Source organism: Temnothorax longispinosus, chromosome 5, assembly GCF_030848805.1.
Source record: "Temnothorax longispinosus isolate EJ_2023e chromosome 5, Tlon_JGU_v1, whole genome shotgun sequence".
NCBI classification, from domain to species: Eukaryota; Metazoa; Arthropoda; class Insecta; order Hymenoptera; family Formicidae; genus Temnothorax; species Temnothorax longispinosus.
The window spans coordinates 14,563,065-14,578,295 of NC_092362.1; the positions used below are offsets into that span (position 1 = coordinate 14,563,065).

Below are 15,231 nucleotides of genomic sequence, written 5' to 3' on the forward strand. Positions count from 1 at the left end.
ATTATTCTTTATATTTATAAAATTTACATAGAACGAAATAGTAGATTTAAAAAAAGTATGCATGCAAATAAGAAAAGTTATCAATTAAATTATGCATTTTAATACTGCATGCAGTAATTGGGAATCGCATTTCAAAGCGCGGCGTTGGTTGTCATCGATATTTTACGACTTTATACGATCCACTGTGTAAAATATTTCATTACGCGACCTTATAGCTTAATATGAAACGCAAGGCACGTCGATAGAATGGCTGAGACGGATTAAACGAGGGCGCATTTTGGCTTTGTGCTTTGCGACACAGCAATAGCGCGCGCGGCTTGCGCCACAAAAATAAATTTCTTGCAATCGCACGTCGCACACATGCATGCACGTAACTGCAGTTGGCTAGTTGTTTATATCGGCCACAATTACTGTTATTAGGATTTAGGAGAAATAGCCGCGCCCGCACCGCAACAAGCTTCAATCGCCGAAATGGCAAATATAGGCTACGTAATCGAACGCAGATGATAAGGGCCTATAAGCCGGCCGGCTGGCCCTCTATTGACAACGACACTTGAATTTTCTTTGCGATTATATTTATATATAACATATTTTGTATATATTATACTTATTATACCTATATTTGTATATATAGGTGTCTAATAAAAGCGCAAAAAGTAATTTTAAAAATGCGAAGTTATTATTCACATTTAATTAATGTAAAAATTGCTGTGATTGAAGTCGAGTGTTTCATGATTTGTTGAATTCTTAGCTAGGTCAAAATGTTTATCTCTGTATCTTACCTTTTTGGATGAAATTGCAGAGAATTTCAGTAAGTATAACTCTTCATGATCTACCCGATCTACCGCAACGTACGTTCTTACAAAATTTGATTACAATTTCTTCTCTTTTTATAAATTTATTCGTTTCGCTCAAGGAACACACAGGCACAGACACACATACACAGTAGTAGTAGGAATAGTAGGATTACCAACTGTGTAAAGGCTAAAGACAGATTGGTACGGTTACAAAGTTATCAATGCAAATATTTGCAAATTCTCTAGCTTTTTGTTTCGGGTGACGCTCGACAGAGATCGTTAGCAGCGCGAGAAATAAAAAGCCGGATACCGAATTATACCGAACGCCCGCGAACGGTGCGGCGCACCGCGCACGGCGCACGGCGCGTCTGTAGGACATACGTATATCCGGGAGAACATAACCTCAAAAAGGAGATAGATAACCCGCTATCTACGGATGAACTGTCAATTTCGGTGTGCAGAGGGGCGTGTTTTGCGACCGTCAGGAGAGGCCGGGGAAATTCGTGTAGACTGACCAGAGTCCGCGAATTTCCGTGTGCGTTGCCGGTACACATCACCGATCGCTCGAACGGAACGCCTCGTTCCGTAAAGTTTAATCGGCGACCGCGCCCGTCGAGCCCGCCGAGCCCGCGCTCGCCTCGAGTGTCCGCTGATTCATCGCCACTGCCCTGTCGACAGCCGACGTCCCATTTGGCTCGGCCTCGCCGTTGTCGAGCTTCTCGGTCTCGAGCGCGCATCCACGCGATCGTCCTGAGACCTGAGACCTGAAACGTCTTCTTTCACAAGTAGCAAGCGCGAAATGACGGAGGTTTACAACTTGGGGGTCGATGCCATCAGCTGTCACGCATGGAACAGAGATAAAACTGGTACGGAAGACCACCTTTTCCCCTCTAACGCTATACGCTGTATCGCTAGATTTTCATGTTGGATTTAATTAGAAGAAGCATAAGATAATCGAGCCGTTTTTCACAATGCAGAGGTTGCCATATGTCCCAACAACAATGAGATCCAAGTGCACAAACGTACTTCGTCTGGATGGAAGTTGCTGGAGACTTTGGAGGAACATCATATGGCTGTCATGGGAATCGACTGGGCGCCAAAGACTAATCGCATAGTCACCTGTTCCGCCGACAAGAATGCCTATGTATGGACTCAGAAAGAGGACGGCAAGTGGGATCCCGCTTGGGTTCTCTTGCGAATAAATCGAGCCGCTACTTGTGTAAAATGGTCTCCTCTAGGTACGTTGTATGTACGTTGAAAAAAAAAATTTACTCCAAACTTGCTACCGCTCTATACAAAGCTCTGTACTACCATTGCAGAAAATAAATTTGCCGTGGGCTCTGGAGGACGAGTTATAGCTGTTTGTTACTTTGTATCAGAGAATAATTGGTGGTTATGTAAACATATTAAGCGTCCGTTGAGATCTACGGTAACCACCGTCGACTGGCACCCAGACAACAAGGTTCTGGTCGCTGGGTCGACGGACTACAAGGTCCGGGTCTTCAGCGCATTTATCAGTGATATGGAGGATGCTCCTGGTACTAGTCCTTGGGGACAGAGTAATACCTTAGGAACGTTGTTGGCGGAGTTTCCTAATACGCCCAATGGAGGTAAAACTGTACTGTACAACTTGATCAGCTTTTATTCCATTATATATGTATATTAATTATTATTTATATCGTTTGAAATGTGTCTAATGTACAAATATAAAATTATTCATCGCAGAGACGTGAATTTTATATCGTTACTTTTACGTTATTGCTGCTGTTTAGGTGGCTGGATACATTTGGTAGCGTTCAGCCCATGTGGCAATAAAATCTGTTGGGTGGCGCACAACTCGTCTATATGTGTCGCTGATGCTACTAAAGGAAACGCAGTTATGAGACTGTATACAGAGCATTTACCGTTTTTAAGTTGCATTTGGATAGGTTCTAATAACATTGTTGCCGCTGTAAGAGAGCGATACGACCCTTGAGATCATATTTAACTCGAGATATATTGATCGTTGAAAATATTTATCGGTGACTCTTTCTCTATCTCGTAGGGGCATAGCTGTATGCCAATGTTGTACTCCATAGATGACAATGGACAAATATATTTCGTTTCAAAGTTGGACAACACGCAAAAAAAGGAGATTGCCGGATTATCCGCTATGCGAAAGTTCCAGTCGCTGGATCGACAAGCGAGGAACGAGACGAACGATAATGCTCTGGATAGCGTGCATCAAAACACGATCAACTGCATTCGTCGGGTATCCGATCGTGAATTTAGCACGAGCAGTTTAGACGGACAACTCGTAGTTTGGGACTTGAAGGTAATTTTAAAGTGTCAATATTGATGCGCGTGTTTCAATATTATAATGTTAACGCGATACGTTCTAATCGATCTTTTTGTCTTTATCTTCTATTCAAGCTTCTAGAGAATTCCATTGCTGGTCTCAAGATAGCGTAAGCATGAAACTTTTTTTATATTGCGAAGATCAGAGATATTACATTACATCCAATACAACGATGTATAAATGTTAAAATGAATACTATACAATTTCTCATTAATCAATCGCCTCGTTAAATTTCCCACGTCATATCGCGACTGCGATTCCTATATATATCCCCTTGAGAAGAAAATTTACTCTTTGCGCGGGGGCCGCGGGGCGTGGGTGAAACATCCAATAACGCAATTCTGCAAGAAGATAACATTTACGTCGTTTGAACGTCATCGACGTCGTCGGATATAAAGTGCCTCGGAAATTTGAATCGGTGGCTGGATCTCGCGTTTTACACGTAGTATCTTTATTATCTATTTTATCGATATCTTACTTTGGCGACATGACTAAAATGACTAAATAAAATCAAATCTTAAATGGAAAGACGGTGACACATTTCGAATCGTTGAAAGTATACATTCTATACAAAATTTAAACTAAACTAAAGTATCTCTGAGATGTTATAAGTAAAATATTTAAAGTTTAGAAAATATAAAATCGATAAATTAAAGCTGTTCTATTTTTACCTAGAGAGAAATTATCGCGTAAAATCAAAAAATCTTTAACGTACGGAGAATAAAGTTTCAACTCATAATATGTACATCCGTAATCTTTATTTTCATATAAAAATATATGTTGAAAATGTGATACTCGATTCACAAGATTCCGATCAATCCTGATTAAGCAAGACACGTAAATCGAAAGATTCCGAAGGGGAAGCGTAATGTTGCACGTTACATCTCGCCATTCGAGTGATCGTGCTCTCGGTAGGCGTAAATAGCGGTAAGTAGCTGCCTCGGCCTCAGCCCTCAGCTGCCTAGCAGTTGGCAGTTGGCACACGCGCCGCCAGGAAGGCAGGAAGGCAACCGCGAAGTGGGGGTGAGGACGGTGAGGAAGAGGCAGCCGGACAAGTTGAGCTTCAGCAACGCGAATATCGATTCAGTCGTTTCAGTCTCGCGCAAACCACCCTTACGTGTGCCGCCGCTGCCGCCGTAATCGCTGCAACGCGCAACCCGCAACGGCAGCTCGGAGCAGTCGGAGCTCGGCAGCAGCGCGCTCGCGAGCTTCACTTTTGCCGTTTTCCATTTGCCATTTGCCATGCTCGCATTGCTCGCCACAGCTCGCCACTACTGACTATCGACACGTAAACGGAGACGCACGACGACATTCGTGTCGTCGAATATCGATGATACGAAGTAACCCGGCATCGTCGATGTCAGCCGTGCGCCGGATGTCCCGCGAATTACGTGGCGGACGCGGAGCCCGGTTATCCCGTGGCGATCGCGATTATTGATTCTCGGGTGACTCAAGTGCTTCGTTTTCCTCTCTCTTCTTTCTCTGAGGGCGAATCGAGGTGAAATCGTAGCAGAAGACTCACCGCGACCGTCGCTATGAGAAATCGTCGCGCATTGAGAGATAGAAGGAAGAGAGTAGCGTGAATTGCGGGGGCGGGCGCGCTCGCGCGCGCGCACGCTCGCTGCCATCATCCCTTCGTGTGCGCTATCATCCCCCGGGCCCCGAGCCCCCGAGAGCGCGTCGCGACCAGTCGCGACAGCGACAAGTGCCGCCGTCGCCGGCGTCCTCATTCGCGAATCGCGAGGGGGACTCGTTTCCTACCGTCCGGTCGTCGTCGTCGGTCGTCGTCGAGTCGAATATGACGCGACTCCATCGCCCGCGGATCGTATCGTATTGCTCTTGACTACCATCAAGTCTGCGAAGCTCGACCACGGATGCCGAGAGACGTGACAGCAAGTGCGGAACGAGACGAGAGCCGTCGAGTGTCTCATCGGGATATCATGTCTTCGATATCGGCACAGGGCGTCGTCGAGCGTGCCAGCGCCGAACTGACCAAACGAATCAACGGCCTGGGATTACGGACGTCGAAGCATCATGGTCGGTGGTGAAACGTTTTCGTCCTCGTCACCTCGTCACCTCGTCTTCGTCGTTGCACATCTCCATCTCCCTTGCCTCCTTATCTCCTTAATTATTAATAATTAATATTACTATCGCCGACGCCGACGCCACCTCCTCTCGCTTCCCGCCCCCCGTCCCCGCCTCCTCCTCGTAGTAACGCATTGTGCGCTCCGCGTTGACTTCGATTTTTTTCCTCGCGCGCGGGTAGGAAGGGAGTTCGCCCTCGCGGATCGGTGTCAAGTTTATTATCTTCCGCTTGAACGGCCGAACGGCGATAGAAAATAAAAAGCTAGAGACGAAGGGTTGCCGACAAATGACAATGCCGCGGTGCCGATCAAGACGCCCGCCGTCCGCGGTCCGCCGCGATTTTTCTCGCTCGGCGTCTTGGGGGCTTGGCGATTGGCGTCCCGGACCGCTTCCGGTTCTGCTGTTACGTAATCGCGAGGATAGATATAGGATCTCGTTTCTCGCTCCTTTATTCCTCCCTCATTTCATCTATCGGTTCGTTACGAACGCTCGGCGCTCGCTAGTCGCTACGATACGTGCTCTCGCACTCTTGGTCTTGCTACACGGCCTACACGCGATATATATATTTTTTTTTCATAATTTGTCAAGCGGCACCGCTATACGTGACTTTCGTCGTCGCGATCTTAACTGCAACGGAATCGATCAACGTACACGTCCTCGTGCACGCAAAAATAGCGGCGATGCCGAGCGCGAACTCGAGTATGTAACGTAACGAAACACTTTTGCAAGCCATTTTTTTATTTACTTACTTAGCATCGCGCTTTACCGTAATCGCGGCCGTCCGATGGTTCGATTTCCTCGATCGGTGAAAAAATCCTATCCACTGATCCACGTAGTCAGATTTGAGGATCGGATGAAAGCTCGGTTCAAAGAATTCAAAGCTAAACGCCCTGATCCGATTCACACGAATCACACTCGCACCATCACACGTCGGTTTTTCCCTTGGTAAAACGCGCGCCGCGGCCGCCGTGTCTTTGCGCCAAGCGTGTTTACTGTTTATGTTTATGGATGTCCAAATAGGCGATATTAAATATCTATGACTAGACAGACACCGAGAATACCAAGACCTTGCCCAGAACGGCAAGATCGCAAAGATGCGCAATCATCAGCCTGGCCCTATAGAGGGTTTCGGTGTTTCGAAGCAGCGAGAAAGGAAAGGCGCGAGCTTCTCGCGCGAGAATCTCTGCATCTGCATGGCCATCGATGCGTATATAACGACTAAAGTTGACGCTTATCATTAATTAAAGAGACTTTTAAAAAACCAAATAATTATGGGCCACTTTAATTATCGATTTGAAAAGTAATTTTTAATATCTGCTTCAAAATTGAATTTGCGTATTTATAAGTTCAGTTTAATTTGTTTTCTTTTCTACGTCATGTACTGAGCCTATTCGAGTAGTTTGCGCATTTAGAATAAATGGAAAACTTGTCCAATTTACGTTGTTACTCATTTAATGTTTATGCTATTAACACACACATTATAAGGGCGACGACGTTTTATATGTGTTCCTAAATAATTGATTCGATAATTACATACAGAATATAACTCGCACGAATGTGAATACAAACACGTTAAAGATGCTTAGGAAAATCTCATAAGTATAATTTCGCCATTACATATTGGCGTAATTATAATTGTATCATTATAATTCATCTTCGCGCTATTCGTACAAGATAAGCTTGTACATTGCAGTTGCTAAAAATAAAAATAATTTGCAAGATAAACGGCAACGGGAAGTAGCGGTGCACCACGAGCCAAATAGAACATACAACTTGGAAAGAAAACAAGAATACTTACAAGAATACGCCTTGAGTAATCTATCATGCCAGATTTCGCTAACGTAAAGAAAATTACGGTAGAATTATGCTAATAGTTATGCTAACAGTATCGATTCAGAAGTCGACGGAGAATTCTCTTCGACTGATAAATTTTTACATCACTGCAATGTATATTTCGCGGTAAAAGTATGCCAAGCAAAGTGCTTGAAAGAAGAAATTTGGTTACTTAAATATTCTCGTGTTTTAACAGTTACTTAATGCGCCTTGCCATCTTACATAATATTCGAAATTCCATAGATTCTCCTTTTCACGATTCTAAATTTCATGAATTCTCACTATTCTCAGTTTCTTTCAATTCAACAAACTCCTAGTGTTTTACAAATATAAGTAATAAGATTTATAAAAAGAAAAATACCAAGTCTATACATTTATTAAATATTTAATTTCTATATAAAATTCAACAATTGATTGATGTCCTTTCGCCCCTTTGATATTTCTGCTCTTTAATTTCATACATCTTTTCTCATAAATTCTTATAGCTTAGCATATTTTTCATCAATCAAATATCCATATACGGCTTTCAGATCTCCCGTTTCTTTAAACTTGAACCCTGAATTTTTCCAATCACCGTTCCGATTACTAATATATTTAATCTGACAAGCAAACTTGCGACATTTTTAACGCGCGAACGGACAATGTTGAAACTGACTAACTTGACCTAAAATTTTTCAGGGGGCGGCAAGACTAGCGTCATGGAGCGCGTGACGAACGTCTTCTGCGGAGGCAGTGGTAGCGTTGCTTATATGAATTTGCAAAGCGCGAATAATGTGAACGCGACACCCGAGAAGCCCAGCCGAAGTGCCACACAGACCATCAACAATGTGCCAGCGGGCAACAATAAGGAACGCTTGAATAACGTCACCCCGAGCAGAACTAGGATACCCAGAAACAGGATGAAGATAGCCGTTCCTTTGGCCAGTGGAGGAACCGGTGGCTACGCGCCACCGACTACGTGGGAACAGTTGATGCAGGACGATAATTTCCTGGGGCGATTTTTTCTCTACTTTAACGCTACGGAAAGAAGAATCTTGGCTCAGGTGCGTGACGGATAAAACAAAATTTTCTGTTTCAATATACGATTGAAATACATATTAAAAAATCTATGGCTTTTTTTAATTATTATTTTTATAGTTTTACTCTTATATGTAGTTATAGCTAGCAACGCTTTACTTTCATATTCTCTCGCAGAATACCAGATATAGTGCAAGATATCTACCATTGTTTTTGTCACATCAGCTTCTTCATCATTCAGTCAAATGCATATCTATATCCAACTTAATTACATCGCGTTATCGTTGCACACAGGTTTGCACGAGATGGAGAGATATTCTCTATGCGAGACCGCGTCTTTGGACGGGACTGGTGCCGGTGGTGCGATGCCGTGAGGCTCGCGCTATGCAACCGAACGCGCGTACCCGACTTTACGCTTCTTTAGTGAGAAGAGGTTTCGATTCGTTAGTTCTCCTAAGCGCGACTGACGAAGATATTCCGGAATTAACCCGCGGTTTTCCGTTGGCACAACGATACGTGCACTCTCTATCATTGCGATGCTGCGCGGTAACGGACAGAGGTCTCGAAGCGCTCTTGGATCATTTGCAGGTAAATTCCACACGCTTATCTTTCCCTATCTACTGTACCGCTATAACGCTACTATACTCTAAATACGAATTTGCATATAATGAACGCCGATAAATGAAATTAGACAATTAGAGAGACAAAGATTGTAAGCGAAGGAAAATATTTTCATTCTCATTTGGAGTAAATTAACATGAGAAAAGAAATGTGTTTGAGAAAATCCTTTTTTCTTTTAAGTTTTTAACTGTTTTTAACAAATCTGATATTTTTCTATTGCTATAAATATTTAAATAACTTGTCGTATTTAGTATAAAAATTATAATCGATTCAAGAAAGACTAATTATATATATAAAAAAATTTTTATGTAATATAAATTATTACATTATATCCACAATTTTACTTATGCGATATGTCCTACGATGGATCCCACGAATCCTCACGAATAACGCTATGAAAATAGTTGAATCAGATTTATTTCGAAGTAAAAAACGCTACTTTACTCGGGCGAAAGATGCTGTGTCAGCCAAGACTTAATTTGCGACTCGAGGCTCGATAACTAGAACGTAAAGTTCGTTAAGGAGATTTCGACTTGCATGACTGCACAATGCAACTCGTGTCAAATTGATTTACGATTTGCCATTATTTTTAGGCTTTGTACGAGCTTGAATTAGCCGGCTGCAATGAGATAACAGAGGCCGGCCTGTGGGCATGCCTTACCCCGAGAATAGTGTCGTTGTCTTTATCGGATTGCATCAATGTCGCCGATGAGGCCGTCGGCGCCGTGGCTCAACTGTTGCCGAGTCTCTATGAGTTCTCTTTGCAAGCTTATCACGTTACTGACGCTGCGCTCGGTTACTTCAGTGCAAAACAAAGCAGCGCACTCAGTATCTTGAAGTTGCAATCCTGCTGGGAGCTCACAAATCACGGCGTAGTAAATATTGGTAAGAGTCATTATCATATTTTTGTCATTTTGATATGATTCGCTTACAATTAGACTTATTTCTTTTCATCTCAAGTTCTCTCTTACATTCAATATAACGATGCTATGTATTAATGTGAAATGTATTAATGTAAATTTAGGAAATTTAATATAAAAATACACAAAAGTATATATATTCTTTGACAAATACTGTTTTATATTTAAAATTGAAAATAAAATTAACGTCTATTGAAATAGACGGTAAAACTTTATTCTTAAAGTTGAAATGTTTTATTTTTCGGTTAAAAGCAAGCGATAATGATTACACAGTAAATCATGAAATTATTCTCGAAAAAACATGGCCAACACCTTTTGCTAATTTTAAATTTTAATTGCGACTTTTATTAATGACAAAGTTAATTAGATGTATAATAATATAGTGATAGTCCAAAATTATAAGGCAGGTGCATACGTGCTTGAGATTAAATTTAGAATTACGGAACATAGCTTTATTTAGCTTTCAAGCTGTCACCGATAGCTCAGACTCAAGTTATAGCGAGCGTGCCAGAAAATAAGCGTGTATATACTTCACAGATGACAAATTTATCCCTTATTTAAAAGAAAACATTGCAAAAGAGGATTATGTTAATAATCAAATTTTATACTTCAAGTATTTATATGTGTTTTTGATACATGACATTAATGTACATTAATTAAATTTATAAAATAATTAAAATTAAAAATGTGGTAAGGAGTATAAATACAAAAATGTTTAATTAAATTTCTGCTTCAAGAAATCAACTTTAAATTTTACCTTAAATCTATTAATCAAATTTATGCTTTCTTAAGTATAACTAATTCCAAAAAGCAAATAATATAATAATAATGTATATGATGTAATAAATATTGTATATCAAAATTTGTATTCGAAAGATCTTTTTTGTGTTCTTTTATGGTTTTATGGTTTTTTTTTAAATAATGCTATACATTTTTCCCGTATGTAATTTTGAGATATTCGAAAATTAATACATCTGTCTCTTTGTTTTAGTACATTCCTTGCCCAATTTGACTGTACTGTCACTTTCCGGATGCAGTAAAGTCACAGATGACGGCGTTGAATTAATTGCGGAAAACTTGCCAAGACTTCGTTCCTTAGATCTCAGTTGGTGCTCAAGGATTACTGATGCAGCGTTGGAATATATCGCCTGTGATTTGAATAATTTAGAAGAACTCACTTTAGATAGGTAAGAAGAAATTTGAATTATAAGTAGATTTGCGTGCGCAATACTTTTAAGCAAGAGACTATTTGTCATGACATCATGATAAATCTGTACGCATTTTATCTGTTATTTCGTGTTTTTAACATACTCGTGTAATTTATAATAATGCATTTCCCTGTCCATCTTTTGCATTGTATATTTTTCATATTACTGTACAGGTGTGTACACATTACTGATATCGGGGTCGGTTACATCTCCACGATGGTTTCGTTGAATGCTTTGTTTTTGAGATGGTGTTCACAACTTAGAGATTTCGGACTTCAACATTTATGCGTCATGAGATCTCTACAGGTGTTGTCCGTGGCAGGTAAGATCACATATTAACTTACAAATCATAACTTTGCGCAATCTTTTTTACGTGATGAAATATTACTTAAACTTTGTGTAACAAACAGTATAAAGTTTATTATTTAACTTTGTGTAACAAACAGTATAAAGTTTATTATTTACATCCTCATCAGAGAAACTCTACGGAATCTCTATAGATTAGCTCTACAGATAGAAGTTTAAAGAATTTCTACATAGAAATATAAAATCAAATTACTTCGAATAACCAACAAGAAAAGTGTGTCATTTTAACAAATAATACAATATATTATTTTTTTTATTAATTAATTAACTTGCGCAAGAGAAGTTGAGAGAGTTATGTAAATTTAATTACATATATTAATAGGATGTCTATTAAATAAGATTTATTTTGATATAGGTTGTCCATTGCTCACAAGTAGTGGTTTATCTAGTCTGATACAGCTTCGACACTTACACGAGTTAGAACTAACTAATTGTCCAGGAACGTCACGAGAACTGTTTGACTATTTACGTGAACATCTACCACGTTGCCTAATCATCGAATAAACAATAAATAAGAATATCTGCGGACAAAACTCCTTTATATGCAAATATATGTGTCAAACGAAAAGAGTTAAACTACGAGAAACACAGATTTTAATTGAGAAAGTTCGCAGAAAGCAATATTTTGAACGAAAGATGGAAGCAGTACAATTGATAGGAGCACAGCATAAAAAGCAACTGACGTCCAGATAATGAAGAAACACTACATTTTCCTCTAATGTAATGGTCTAAGAGGACACTAGCCCTAAATATAATGCATAGACATTTTTAATACATTAACGTCCCATGCACTTCCGTTCGTATTTTTTCATTCTATCATTCTACATGTAATCATGTTACTAGCATATACGATCGCGATTGTATCTATATCGATTAGACAAAACAGAAAGAAGACTCTTGCATGTAATGATTATGTACAGAAGTGAATTCAGTATATTGTACATTAGAAAAGATTGATAATGCATCAGAAAAGAGAGATCGGTGAGTCTTTCTTTTTGCCTCCTAATAATGTAGAAAGTCCGACTAAACATATGGCAAGAGACTCAACAGTTAGAACTGTGATAAATTTTAAATTTATATTGTATATAATTCGAATTGATTCGCATACATTTGAACGATTACATCATCAAACGCATTTGACGGACGTAACAGCCGAGAAATATTTGGATAGTGAATTTAGGAATGACGTTTACATATTGTTACTCAATTATCGTCTCCGCCAAATGCGTCTATCAAGTGTGCATTGTTCCATTCTTTGCGATTGTAGTTGCTGCAACACACTTCACACGTTGCTTGAAAGAAAGTATTTAGCAGATATCAATTACACAGAAGGTAACATTCCAAGTCGTATTATACATAGCAACCTATTCATGAATACATGATTCGTATTATTTGTTTGATACGTGTGTCAATAGACAGAAAATCATGGCCCACAACTGTAGCAGATAACGATAACGCGGTAACATCGTCATCCATATATTATCTTCATGTACCCCTGTGCAATCAGTGTTTTCTAAATTTAAGACTTTTTACTAGCTGTATTCTTTGTGGTTTCCAACTAAGTATGTATTAATGTAACACATAATTAGATATATTTCGCGTATTTCAAGTGGATAATAATTTTAATAATTTATTACGTCGATATGTATGTGTCGTATTACATCTTTCATTGGTATACATATAGATATATATGTTTTGTGTGTGTGGGTGTGGGTATGGGTGTGTGTACACATACACACACATATATCGAAAAAAAAGCTATTAATGATTAAATAAGTGCATCATATTAATAAATGTAAACGAGCGCTACGTCTGAGTTGCGCATTAAGACAACAGCAATAGAATGCCAAAGAAACTTTTTCTTAATTTACAATTGCACTATTCATTTAAGACGCAAAAAATTTTAAAAACGCTATGCAGCATACATATATCATGCAATCAGTATTTTTTAAATTTAAGACTTTTCACCAACATTCGTTGTGGCTAATGCTATATAATGAAGTCAGATTTGCTATTAAAAAGTCTGAAATTTAAGAAACATCAATTGCACAATATATTATTGCATTATGCGTCTTTCGTTTTAATACAAAAGATTTATATAATAAATTGTCAAAACGTTGTATCTTCTGGATTATAGCAATAGCTTTGGAATATATGTTCTGTTAAATTAAGTTATAGATAATCTCTCAAAGTAATCTAATAATCGTATGCAAATATCGTTTTTATGCATTGTCACATGTTTGGCATATAATAACTTTGTATATATTGTACAAACTATACCTATATAATTCTGTTATCAATCAAAACTGAACGTAAATATATCTATACAGGCAAAGCTATATTGAAAAACCGAGTCACACTGTGAGATATCGCTCACAGATTGAACGTTCAATGATGACACAATACAATGGAATGTGCTGTGAAATAAAAAATAAAAATTTATTGACCAGTTTTTTTTGTATTTTAATCACACAATCTAGTTTGCTTAAAATGAATTGTAATATATGTAATAAATTATGCAGTTTCCCACCAGGTAACTAAACCCAAACCAGGTTCGTCAATTGATCCCTATAAAGTGATTGTCCCATTAGTTGTTGAAATTAAAACTAACATATTAATAATATAACATTAACTTGTAAACATACGTGTAAGGTATATGGCGCAACGTTATTGGCTTCTGGCTTCTCACTTATGTCGCGAGGTGCATTAGGTGCCGATGATAAAGGTGCTTCCGTAAAGATTTCCTTCACTACCCTGAATCGGATAACTTCTCCTAAAATTTAGTATTTTAATTTCATGATTTACGTTTTTAAATTAATACATGATTCTTGCATGCATGTAAAACATGTACCAGCATCCATAAACAGATTATGCGTTTTTCCATTTTCCTTGTATATCCAAACCCATGCTTGTTCCATTTGGTCAAAATGTGACGGGTGTTGTAACTTGTGAGGTGGTATGACTACATCTTCAAAAAATCCTAATGTAACTGCACAAAACAAAACATAACATAAATATTAATAACATGTGCGACGAAATAACACTTGGTTCCATATGAGAATGGTCGACTTATAGTGGACAGACCCCAGATTCGATCCCAAACCTCATATGTCTATATATGCTTAGGTTTTATATAAGATGATTAAAGAATTAAGATATTGCATAAAGAAAAAATGAGACGAAGCCGTTTATATTGGATATAAAAAGTAAATATTAATAACATGTGTGATGAAAAATTAAATTATATAACTAGAATGTCATACCATGTATACCTTCAGGACTGCAGCTACGAATCTTTCCTATTAATATTTCTTCTATCCACGGGCGAAACACAATAAATCTAAATGTCACTTTTGTGTGAGAAGCTCCGTCTCCTGGAAAAATATATGACTCTTCGATTTTGGTAATATCGTGCAACGTGATGCACAGACCTACATCCTTGTACACCTATAATAACAGTATAAAAAATAGTTTCTTGATGGGACCGAGTTTATTTTAATTAATAAAAAATAACTTACTTTATTAGCGAGTTTCCTATTTAACTCGTCAGTAACGACGTCATTCAATTTGTATTGAAATCTACTTGGTGGTATCCTAACAGTATCTTTCAACTCCGCCAGCACAAACATTTTTGTTTTATCACTATCAAAGATATATATATAATCAAAATTTGATATATACTTCTACTAATACGCAAGGTATTGCCAAGAAAATATTATCAGAGAAATGCTTTTGTCTTAAACATTCCGTATTTCTTCTATTTTTATTAATATACATATATAAAATGTACAAATGCGCACACAAAGATGCACGCGATAAAATGTTCTGCTCCAACCTCCAATCAACGCTAATTGCTATGCGCCATGCGGCAATATGCGGTGAGACGTGAGCATTCAAGCCCCATAGCCCCAACCTATAAGGTCTGTTCGTTTTCGCTGCACTTCTGAACTAGTGCAACATACCTATACTATACGTTTATGCTAGGTCTACAATGCGAGTCGTAAAGTCGTGAGTCGTAAGAATTGACCAATCACAGTCGATTATTC

The 15,231-nt window shown here is 38.8% G+C and overlaps 3 protein-coding genes across 5 annotated transcripts; 2 read left to right on the forward strand and 1 right to left on the reverse strand.

The window, feature by feature from the left end:
- The first annotated feature begins 1,152 nt into the window (after nt 1-1,152).
- On the forward strand, nt 1,153-3,349 carry Arpc1 (Actin-related protein 2/3 complex, subunit 1A). The gene is made up of 6 exons (XM_071777600.1): nt 1,153-1,663; nt 1,775-2,035; nt 2,117-2,407; nt 2,570-2,748; nt 2,842-3,111; nt 3,210-3,349. Exons 1-6 carry the CDS (start codon nt 1,597-1,599, stop codon nt 3,246-3,248), a joined length of 1,107 nt encoding a protein of 368 aa, XP_071633701.1. The 5' UTR covers nt 1,153-1,596; the 3' UTR covers nt 3,249-3,349.
- A 761-nt stretch (nt 3,350-4,110) lies between these two features.
- Nucleotides 4,111-13,637, forward strand: LOC139812626 (uncharacterized). Its single transcript, XM_071777599.1, has 7 exons — nt 4,111-5,172; nt 7,732-8,096; nt 8,365-8,658; nt 9,285-9,576; nt 10,603-10,798; nt 10,993-11,141; nt 11,541-13,637. The coding sequence occupies exons 1-7, from the start codon at nt 5,010-5,012 to the stop codon at nt 11,687-11,689; spliced, it is 1,608 nt and encodes a 535-aa protein (XP_071633700.1). The 5' UTR covers nt 4,111-5,009; the 3' UTR covers nt 11,690-13,637.
- On the reverse strand, nt 13,599-15,086 carry Polr3h (RNA polymerase III subunit H). Of its 3 annotated transcripts, none has more exons than XM_071777602.1 (5): nt 14,704-15,086; nt 14,449-14,632; nt 14,037-14,174; nt 13,831-13,952; nt 13,599-13,753 (listed from the first exon to the last, which is right to left on the reverse strand). In XM_071777602.1, the coding sequence occupies exons 1-5, from the start codon at nt 14,812-14,814 to the stop codon at nt 13,700-13,702; spliced, it is 609 nt and encodes a 202-aa protein (XP_071633703.1). In that variant the 5' UTR covers nt 14,815-15,086; the 3' UTR covers nt 13,599-13,699. The 3 variants fall into 3 exon arrangements, with proteins under 3 accessions (XP_071633703.1, XP_071633704.1, XP_071633702.1); XM_071777603.1 differs by having other exon boundaries at nt 13,831-13,958; nt 14,458-14,632; nt 14,704-15,081; XM_071777601.1 differs by having other exon boundaries at nt 13,831-13,958; nt 14,704-15,079.
- Between the last annotated feature and the right edge of the window lie 145 nt (nt 15,087-15,231).

Excerpts from the sequence above, each read along its gene's own strand:
- Polr3h (XM_071777601.1), bottom strand. The coding sequence starts at position 14,814 with ATGTTTGTGCTGGCGGAGTTGAAAGATACTGTTAGGATACCACCAAGT. Across the intron at positions 13,959-14,036 it reads TAATCTGTTTATGGATGCTG|GAGAAGTTATCCGATTCAGG; the intron begins GTACATGTTTTA and ends ACTAAATTTTAG. Across the intron at positions 13,754-13,830 it reads TTGCGCCATATACCTTACAC|GGATCAATTGACGAACCTGG; the intron begins GTATGTTTACAA and ends ATCACTTTATAG.
- Arpc1 (XM_071777600.1), top strand. The coding sequence starts at position 1,597 with ATGACGGAGGTTTACAACTTGGGGGTCGATGCCATCAGCTGTCACGCA. Across the intron at positions 2,036-2,116 it reads TGTAAAATGGTCTCCTCTAG|AAAATAAATTTGCCGTGGGC; the intron begins GTACGTTGTATG and ends CTACCATTGCAG. Across the intron at positions 3,112-3,209 it reads TCGTAGTTTGGGACTTGAAG|CTTCTAGAGAATTCCATTGC; the intron begins GTAATTTTAAAG and ends CTTCTATTCAAG.
- LOC139812626 (XM_071777599.1), top strand. The coding sequence starts at position 5,010 with ATGCCGAGAGACGTGACAGCAAGTGCGGAACGAGACGAGAGCCGTCGA. Across the intron at positions 9,577-10,602 it reads TCACGGCGTAGTAAATATTG|TACATTCCTTGCCCAATTTG; the intron begins GTAAGAGTCATT and ends TCTTTGTTTTAG. Across the intron at positions 11,142-11,540 it reads ACAGGTGTTGTCCGTGGCAG|GTTGTCCATTGCTCACAAGT; the intron begins GTAAGATCACAT and ends ATTTTGATATAG.